General features: G+C 40.1%; 2 protein-coding genes across 2 annotated transcripts; one reads left to right on the top strand and one right to left on the bottom strand.

Annotated features, from left to right (window-relative positions):
* Window positions 1–2,183: 2,183 nt before the first annotated feature.
* On the bottom strand, window positions 2,184–5,293 carry bub1bb (BUB1 mitotic checkpoint serine/threonine kinase Bb). Its single transcript, XM_085932067.1, has 9 exons — window positions 5,156–5,293; window positions 4,571–4,725; window positions 4,439–4,498; window positions 4,221–4,365; window positions 3,965–4,161; window positions 3,641–3,801; window positions 3,355–3,545; window positions 3,179–3,276; window positions 2,184–2,750 (listed from the first exon to the last, which is right to left on the bottom strand). The coding sequence occupies exons 2-9, from the start codon at window positions 4,711–4,713 to the stop codon at window positions 2,498–2,500; spliced, it is 1,248 nt and encodes a 415-aa protein (XP_085788193.1). The 5' UTR covers window positions 4,714–4,725; window positions 5,156–5,293; the 3' UTR covers window positions 2,184–2,497.
* zfyve19 (zinc finger, FYVE domain containing 19) lies at window positions 5,275–9,461 on the top strand. Its single transcript, XM_085932066.1, has 11 exons — window positions 5,275–5,438; window positions 6,050–6,171; window positions 6,250–6,303; window positions 6,372–6,532; window positions 6,619–6,761; window positions 6,994–7,102; window positions 7,243–7,461; window positions 7,608–7,684; window positions 7,810–7,941; window positions 8,024–8,193; window positions 8,347–9,461. Exons 1-11 carry the CDS (start codon window positions 5,385–5,387, stop codon window positions 8,417–8,419), a joined length of 1,314 nt encoding a protein of 437 aa, XP_085788192.1. The 5' UTR covers window positions 5,275–5,384; the 3' UTR covers window positions 8,420–9,461.
* The last annotated feature ends 57 nt before the right edge of the window (window positions 9,462–9,518 follow it).

Genomic DNA, 9,518 nt, shown 5'->3' with positions numbered 1-9,518 from the left:
CCCACCCCCCCTCTACCTCTCCAACTCACGCTCTCTCTCTCTCTCACGCCCTCCCTGGCTCTCTCTCCCTTTTTATCACCTCCCTTCTCTGCCTCCTCCCACCCCGTCATTGGGCTGTCTTTGCAAAAGAATTGATGGCGTGTGTCTACGCGCATGGAACGCATGATAGTTTTTGTATCCGGTGACTGTAAGAAGAGAAGACCTCCAGTACACCTGGTCGGGATACCTTTCATCCCTCTTCCCCCACGCCCCCCACCCATGTTGTCTCCTTTACACGTCATCTGGGTGACATGAGAACATGAGGGTGATGCCTTCACCTACTGTGCTGCTGTTCAGTCAAATGTATTATCCATGGAATGACAGGGTCAAGGATGGCAGATGGCAGGAGAGGTATAAAAAAAAATATATAAGGGAGGGGTGGGTGGTGTGTGTGTGTACTATTTCTGCAGAAAGTACAATCCTCACCCTTGCAATATTATTTTTATGTGATTCTAAAGAAGTCTTCCAAAGAACCGTCATCATTACTGAAGCGAAACATTCACTTCTCTTTCCAGCACAATTATTTTCTGAATAATTTATACAGCCGCTAAGACGAGGCACAAAGCAGGAAAACGTATTAGGGTCAAGTCACACGCAGACAAGGCAAGCAGGATTTGGGCCATACATGTAAAAAGATGACGATTGGATATGCTTGCAGAGGCTATCCCGGAGAGGCTGAAATTAGAATGTTCCATCTTGACACATCAAATAAATCCAAGCCAAAGAGGCTCCACTAGAGCAATATGCATAACAATGATTATATTTGACATTCCAATTCACTCTTTTGATGAAGCTGTAAGGATTACAGAATGGGTCAGAAGGTTTAACATATACAGATGAAATAGATATTTACAATATGGGTAAGAAGGAGTATATTAAGAAATGTATATATCAAGAGTTGACACATTAAATTTACCTTTTGCTGTTATGTTGTGGAAGTCGGATGTTGTTTGTCATCATGAAAATAAAAATGTTAATACTGAGCCAAAGCTCAAGCTAAACAATTTATGAAATATTACATAACCAGTATTAGATTAAATTTAATCTATGAGGCAGTGAGGCACAATGGTAAGATTGATAATAGATATGAAGAAATGAATACATTTTAAATTGTGATGTACCTCTACCAAGGAAAAATGTTATTTTAGATTATGACTCATTTTCCTGGCAGGAAGCAACACCCAACCCCAAAAAAATGACACTAATAACATATTGCGAGAATCTCTGAGGCAAACCAACTGAGTATAGTTTCTTTCTGGGCTTTTATGAAATATGTACGTGTGACTTCTAAATGTGAAAGTGAAGGGGTTGGGGGGCTGGGTTAAAAGCATGTGGCCTATACAACATGAATGTGCTTGTTTTTTCAAAGTAGAAAGCCAGGAGAAAAAAAAAAAAAAAAGCTGCACGCTCTGTCTGCACAAATATGGCCTACTTCCACCATTTTGCCACCCTGCAGTAGAAGAAGTCACTATGGATTTTCTGCTATCAGAGTTGTTGCCTGCCTGCTTGCTTTCTTTCTTTCATGGGATGAGCTTTTAATAAATCCTGTCAAAAAAAGCGAGCCGTAGATTATAATGTGGTTATGCTGTGTTAGTACCGTGGCAGTGCATCATGTTACCCATCATTTATCAGTGAATTTCAGCTGTTCTCGAAATTGAAAGTACCTAGACAGTTTGGCAATTCACCAGTTGAGAGGATCTTGGCTGGCAGAGTCATATTTCCTTAAAAACGATTAAAGTCACTTTTCTCTAGCATTACACGGGAGAGCGGCCTGCCTCATTCACCACAGCGTGTGGCATTGATATTAATGCAGCTTCTGAAAAATAAATATCTGATTTATGTAGTTCTTTATAAATAAGAAAAAAAAAAATCTTGTTTTCTGACATATTAAAGCCCAAGTAGCTAAATCTTAATTTGAGCATTTTCTGGACTATCAATTTGAAATGTTATTTAAAAAAAAAAAAAACAGATGGAAATTAAAATGTTTATGAAATGCGATTCATCTATTAATTGACAAAATAATCAGCAGACTAATTGTTTATTAAAATTGTTAGTTGCTGCCCTAAAAGATTCCTTAATATATTCAACTGAATTCTACCATTTATTTGGTCATCCCTAGTAGTGAATTAATGATACATAAAACATTTGTTGATGAAGAGTTTTATTGAGGATGGTTGAGCATCCAACTTTTCATGAATTGGAAGTGTTGAGACAACATAAAGAACAGAAACTACGCTGGAACATTCAGCTTTTAGACTAAGAAGAAACGGCCCCGGATAACCGGCAAAAAAAAAAGCTGTCCTGTTGTATAAAACTTTTTGGAAATTAATAAAAAATAAACATTGTTTTCATTTTGTTAAAAAAAAACTTTCTATGTTAATCAAATGTTGACATTCTCTCTAGCCGCCACAACCAATGCTCTAAAACTGTCAATTTAAAAACATTATAAAGTGGATTTTTATTGTTCGTCAGGGTAGCTGGCCACCTGCGAGTTCTTCTTTTTCAAATACAGCTCGGCATGCAGTTCCTCTAAGCTGAATTCGGTGGTTCCGCTGAAGAGTAGCTCTTTACAGTACATGCTCTTTTCCAGCTCTTTGCTCGATTCCCCTTCTTTCTGCTCCAGCAGCTTTTTCAGAGGAGTCTCGTTGTCTCTGCAGCTCTTGCGTGCTGACAAAATGTTGTTCACTGTGGGCATGATCTTGCACGGCGTCCTGAACAAGAAGACGAAAAATGAGAAATCTTACTTGAATCACATGCACAACAAATGAGATTGTACGTTGCCTATTTGCTTGAAAAATATATTGCAATCTTGCTCAACATACTGGTGCATATTTTTGTTTGAAATGTGTGCATATATAAAATTTACAATTGTGGATTAGGGCATCAAGACAAACGCCAAACATGCCATTCCAAAGTAGGCCAGCACAATGTGGACAGGATCCATCGACAAAGCTTGGCAAGCAAAGTCGGTGAGGTTGCAATCTGCAATTTCAACACTAGATGGCACTCAATCGCACACACATATATCATTTACTATTGAGCCAAATTGTTTTAGTCATCTCAGGCAGGAAACCAATTTGACCAAGCTACTGTATATTTTCAATCCATTTCAAATGCGTGTTTAATATTGATGACTCACATTTTTGGAGTCTCTGACTCATCAACAAATGGCTGGAAAGTGGGTCTTGGAGGAGGTGCAGCCATCAATGTGTGTCCAAATTTAGACTTCTGCCGAATCTTGGATGAAGAAAAATGGAGGGAAATGTCAACAGAAATATATGAAACAGATCATAATGAACTATCATTTAAACCTACCTTCACATTGCACCATTTCTCCACCACTTTTTCATTTTCCTTTGGCCTTGCAGGAGGAGGAGCCAGCCAAGGCTCAAATTTTGGTTCTGAAGGTGCAGCGCTTGCTTTAGTCTCATCAAAAATGACCAATTTACTGTTGCTGCTGCTATCTTCGATGGGATCGGCACGCAAACTCAGGCCCCTTGAGACACCTGCAGAGTACGTACATATCGACATATCAAACATTCCTTACCCTAAAAGTCGAAGCAGTCCATTTGAGTGAGGCTTCTTTTATTTTTGTGCTTACTTTTAATCGCAGCTCCAGTTCTGACGATAGGCACGGCGGCCTTCTTCCCTCGCGTTTTGAGCTCGGCAAGAGAAACTCTCTCGGGTTGTTTGGACTCGTTGTCACTGTCACTATCATCGACTTTTTTCATCGCTTGTCGGGACACTCGAGTCTGCAGCATTCTGATAATGCAGAGCATTTGAAGGAGGTGGAAAAAAATTTATGGGGGAAAAGGAACACACCTCGCAGACTTGAGATGTGCCTGCTCAACTCACTGCACAATAAGCAGCACTTAAAATAGAGAACAATTGTAAACAAAAAAAGGGTTCAATGGTGGACACCTACTTGTGAAACTGCTGTAGCCTGTCAAGAGGCTGGGCAAACATTTGAAGTCCTTCTTGGAAGACCAAGTCAGCTTTAAGGAAATCGCCACGGTTCTCATGCTCCTCAGCCCAGGCGATATAGAAGGACGCTCGGGTGGTCCCTATTCCCTGGGCTTTCATGTACCTGTAAATGTCCAAGCGCTCCAAGCAGTGCCCCGCCTAACAAACATACCTCCAATATTAGGTTGGGAAAAGAAAAATACATAATCACGACTCACATATTTGATCCAGAGGTCAACGTAGCGAGGATCGTTGTGATATTTCTTTTCATCTGTGTATCTTGTCACGGCTTGCTCTAACAGCGTGTTCAGGTTGCTCCCTTTTCCTCCCTGAGGAAACATTTGCTCTGACCATCTGATGTACCTGTCCAACACAGAACCACAAGAGCATCATTGAAAGAGTGCTCACATCGCGACTATACTCTGTTTACACTTACCGATCCCAAACATCGAGTGGATCGTCTCCATTGTACAGCCGCAATTCCGCCTCAAAAGCCCTATGAAAAAATAATGCAGTGTATAAATATTGTCATAATTTCACAATTATTATAAAATGCAAAAAATCATACTGTCTCTGTTGGAGGATGGCAGGACTGGGGCCATCTTTGCTTTGACTGAGTGCCTGGAGTAACGCTGACATATTTCTCCCACGTCTCAGAGGCTGAATGTTCTCTTTGCAGAGCTCCCAATCCACATCCTCTCCTTCTGCCATTATGAAAATCAGCTAGACAGAAGAATATGAAAATCAACAAGAAATGCATTTCTTTTTTTTTTTAAAGAATCCATTTTAAGTTCATCACAACAAATGCATAAAAGTGGTGGCTGTCTTCCCTAACCCTAACCCTAACCGATGCAAAAAAGCTCAACAGTCAAACGTTACGTAACTGAGTATCAAATGAAAGATCCAATACTCGATTAATGAACAACGACACATAAATGTGGTGATTCAGCATTATGCCATAAATTACGATGATACTTTGCAGAAGAATCAATTTAAAACTGAAGAACAAATGTGGCATTTGCTCTCAAACGCCTAACATATAGGCTAGCACGTTAGCAAGATTAAAGAAAATCAATCGACATTAAAGTTTGCATTCAACAATGGTTCTTGCATTTAATCCACCACAATTTTTAATAGTTTAGTTATCACTCACAAATTGCCTGATATGCGTCAGAATGTTTGTTGTTGATAGCAGCGCAGCAGAAAGCTTCGTTACTGCAGTATTTTGAACCAGGACCGCTGTTTGCTCATTGGAGGAGCCATAAACCGGATATGACGCAGGGTAGTTACTTCCGGGATTCTTCCTGTTTTGATTCTACATGTAAGGTGGACGGCTGATCATTTTTACAGTGCGACAATATTCTTTCATTTATAACATAGAAATGGATAACTGTTGTTATTGTTGTACCGACAAGTTTGGCGTTTTTAAAAAGGAGGTAAGTTGTCTTCAGTATAGCTAAATACCGAATCACATTTCTGCAGGTAGATATGTGCTTTTTTTGGTATGCTGCTCTAGAGAAAATGGAGAAAGCAGCTTCTGACTAATGTGCAAAAATAATTAAATGTTTAATTGGTTTGACAACATCAAAAAGAGTACTGTTGTAAAGTTGGATATTGTGTGTTGTGCTGTTTGAAATTCGAAAGGGTTGCAATATTTTTAGGCGCACGGGTGACTTTAAAGAAATCAAAGACAAGAATAAACATAAAGCAAATGTATTAAAGCAGTTCATTTGCGGAACATTTATGAAACACAATTGAAGAGCTGCGAATTAATCTCATGGTTTAAAAAGATATGTAAATCGAATATAAACCTTAGAAATTCCTGAAAAGCTAGAATTTTGGGATATTTACATGAGTATAATTAAATTATATAAGGGCATGTCCTTTTTTTTAAATAAATGTTGCACGTTTATTTTGGATAAGGACTCGAGTCATGCTTTTCCATAAACTATAAAGTTTTTTATTTTGGGACGCATTACTGTGTATAAATACTTTTTTATTTTTAACATGATATAAGTAATCATTTACTCTTCTATTTTGCTCCTAGCTGGGTTGTAAAAACTGTGGCCGGTCCTTCTGCGCCAGCTGCTTGACTTTTAATGCTGTAGTGCCACGTTGCGGCAACAGCCAGCAGAAGGTCTGCAAGCAATGTCATGGCAATCTTACAAGGTAGCTCTCGTGAAAATAACATTAGTGAACAGATCAGCGAGTGACTTCTGATTCTGTACCACGATAATGTGTTTCCAGTGGGAATACTTCAAAAGATGCAGGAAGATGGTCTCCACCTGAAAACTACAAAAAGTGAGTTCATCTTCACATCTGTAATGTTTCTAGGACTTGTATATTCACAAAACAAAATTGCTCCACAGACGAGTTGCTGCATTTGAAGGCAAACAGCAAGGACAGAAGACACAGCCACATGGAGGCAGTATACCTTCCCTCGCAGGTCTTCCCCCTCCTAAAGGTCTAAGTACGGAAGATCAAGCAATTGTTCAAAGGCTTGAAAAGCTGAAAAAAGACACTGCACCAAGTATTATGATTTCTTATTTACAAAACAAAACACATTTTACATGACTGTTATTTCATTTCTTGATGCTACTATTCCCTTCTGCACAGAGTCTATCCCTTCTGAAAAAGAGCTTGAGACTAGGCTCGCTGCCCTTAAAGGTCCCAGCAAGCCAGTGCCTTCTTCCCAGGAGATGGAAAACCGGTTAGCCATTTTAAAGGGCCAAACTCCTCCTTCTCAAGCCCCACCACCTGTGAGCCCAATGCAATACAACTTTATTTATATAGCCCATTTCACAACAGATGGAACTGAAACAAAACCCTAGCATTATCATTAAAAATGTACTTCCAATAAAGTGCTGGCTAATCCAGTTGCCATTTTTGTTGAGTGGAGTTGTTAACATCTGCTGTAAGCAGGAAAATAACTTTTAGTCTTAATCACTTTTTAAAAAAATCACATCAGCTAACTGTGTATGCTCTTTCTAGGTCCACCAGCCTCCAGATAACAGGACTCAGACCGAACAAGCCAATGATCTTCTTGTTCAGATGACAGAGGAAGTTGGAATTGACCATCAGTTTGATAATCCTGGATACAGTAAGAAAACATACAAGCAGTCCTAACATGACGCCTTTTTGAGCGAAACTTCACTTTGCATCGCTGCCCTTGTTCCTCGTGGCAAGGCTAGGGGCAATCACGCCACTATTTGATGAACTGAAGGTGAATTGTCTTATCAGGTGAAAGTGGAAATATGAATGATCTGAACAAAGGAGAGGACCAGACACGACAGGACAATATGAATGAGAACCAAGACTCATGGAGACAGCTTGAAAATGATGCGGCACGATTGATTGAAGATGCTCAAAAGGAGCTGAGAAAAGATCATCATGAGACAGAACAAATCCTCAATATGGCCAAGAGGCTCGCACAGCTGAAAGGCCAGGACCCAGACAAAGGTTCGACACAACAATCAAATCACAACAGTGTTTTATCAATGCAAGAAACCTACCCACAAACTCCTATTGTGAGTTTAAGGTGCTCTCATCTAAATGAGATAAGATACACAAACTTTTTAATTTTAAAAAACATATGTCATTTTTAGTGAAGATGGAAGATTACAAACATCCTGACAGTGATGAGGAGACAGAGGATGACACTATAAAGAGAGTCTTAAAGCAGGTACGGTTTTGTGGGTGTGCATGTGGATCCCAGTGCCACTCTCATGTGATAAAAATTGATTTGGAAATCACTTTACAGCGGTAACACGCTTACACGCTGCAATTCACGCGTGTCTGTTGTTACAGCTCTCGGAAGAAGCTGCATTAGATGAGGCCAGTGGCTACAACATACCTTTGGAACACAGTGGACCGAAAAACACAGAGAAGAAACACAGCGGACCGAAAAACACAGAGAAGAAAGAGTCCTCGAACAAGCCTGTATGAACAATAAAAAAACGAGTATTTCGGAGCTTTTAGTGATACTTCTTATAAATGATCATTATTTGGATCTGTTTGGCAGACTCGAGCTCCAGCGACAAAGAATAGGACTTCACCAGCACCCGTGAGATCAGTGGAAACGCCATCAGACAGTGATGACGACGAACTTCCGTGGTGTTGCATCTGCAACCACGATGCCACTTTACGCTGTTACACCTGCGATGGAGACCTGTACTGCAATCGCTGCTTCAGGTGATTCGCAACACTTTCATGGTGGCTTTGCATGTGATTCCGGAAGCAGCCCATGACCCAGATAAATTAGGAGTCAAGCTGTTGCCATATTACCGAGCAGCATGCGTATGAAGTATTTAGTGATTATCAATCTGCACCCTTTTACACCCGCAGGGAAGGACACAACAAATGGATGGACCATCGCACCACCAATTACACCGCACCAAAAAAGAAAAGAAAGTCCTGATGGCCACACCGTGTGATGATGGCGGCTTTATCAATACATCCGGCGCCTTTGTCATTTATAGAGAACTTTATGTGGTTATGAAAATCTTATATCAAAATGTTATCAACGTGCAATATTTGGATCCAGACATGGATATACTTCATTAATGAATTTAATCAATTAAACCATCTAGATTAATAAAACTACTGCATTTTAAACAATGCAATGTTCTTTATAATTTATCAAAATAGAAGTCAATCTTGCTCTTGTGTGATTGCAACAACGCCTGTGCTTTGCATGTTTAGCATTATGAAATGTTGACAACACACACAAAAAAAGCAAATCATGAGCTCATTTGGAGCAATTTACAACCTTAGACTGTTAGCACTGGAGTGACAAAGCTCCACAGAGTCTGTATAAAAGGATTAGGAGGGGATTTTGTTCTCCATTGGCAGGCACCTCGGCCACACTTGTAATTATGTTTGGATGTGTGTCGAACATCACAGCATTGTCTCGCTTCCTGCAGGGTGTCTTCTAGAGATGGCGAGATCTATTTGCAGTCACTTTTGCAGAAATGTGTCAGTCTCGCAGAGAGGCCACAAGTGAAGAGTCTGAAGTGGAAATGGGGGGCGATCCAAGCAAATTACCGTAATGGACCCTGATGGAGCCAAAAGACCCTCGTGTGTGACCGAGAGACCAGGAGAGTGTAGTCTCATCAAGACACATCACTGCCTAGTCGACTGAGGAGGAACCATCATCACGCTCCTCCGGGGGGCTCCATTAAGCTTTGCATGGAGGTCGTTAATGTGTTTGCCCTTTCTGGTTATGTTGTACACAGACAGGAAATGGCTGCGGATAATGGATGCATACTTAATGGAGCTTCCTGCTGATGATCTTTTGCTGTGTTTACTCCTAAACTTGACATGTCAACATCCCCCTTAAGTTTTTCCCGGCTGTACTGAAAAATAAATGGAAATGGTATATTGACTCATTGTAAAAGTCAAGTTTTGTTGAATGTGTGCGAGAATATACACGTGTCTGTGTGCAATAAATAGGACCAAAGTAAGAGAAATTTCTTGTCCAATCAAATGTGACAGTATTGAAAATGTTTCATTTTATT

Source organism: Syngnathus leptorhynchus, chromosome 15 (genome assembly GCF_054491065.1).
Source record: "Syngnathus leptorhynchus isolate UIUO chromosome 15, UIUO_Slep, whole genome shotgun sequence".
In the NCBI taxonomy this organism is placed as follows: Eukaryota; Metazoa; Chordata; class Actinopteri; order Syngnathiformes; family Syngnathidae; genus Syngnathus; species Syngnathus leptorhynchus.
Note: the sequence above shows the minus strand (reverse complement) of the source record. Positions and strands in the feature narration are given on the sequence as shown.

Bases quoted from the DNA above. Each gene is read 5' to 3' on its own strand.
- zfyve19 (XM_085932066.1), top strand. From the start codon at position 5,385: ATGGATAACTGTTGTTATTGTTGTACCGACAAGTTTGGCGTTTTTAAA. The intron at 6,304-6,371 runs GTGAGTTCATCT...ATTGCTCCACAG, and splicing joins CCACCTGAAAACTACAAAAA to ACGAGTTGCTGCATTTGAAG. The intron at 7,462-7,607 runs GTTCGACACAAC...TGTCATTTTTAG, and splicing joins AGGCCAGGACCCAGACAAAG to TGAAGATGGAAGATTACAAA.
- bub1bb (XM_085932067.1), bottom strand. From the start codon at position 4,713: ATGGCAGAAGGAGAGGATGTGGATTGGGAGCTCTGCAAAGAGAACATT. The intron at 4,499-4,570 runs GTATGATTTTTT...ATTTTTTCATAG, and splicing joins GCCATCCTCCAACAGAGACA to GGCTTTTGAGGCGGAATTGC. The intron at 4,366-4,438 runs GTAAGTGTAAAC...TGTGTTGGACAG, and splicing joins CCACTCGATGTTTGGGATCG to GTACATCAGATGGTCAGAGC.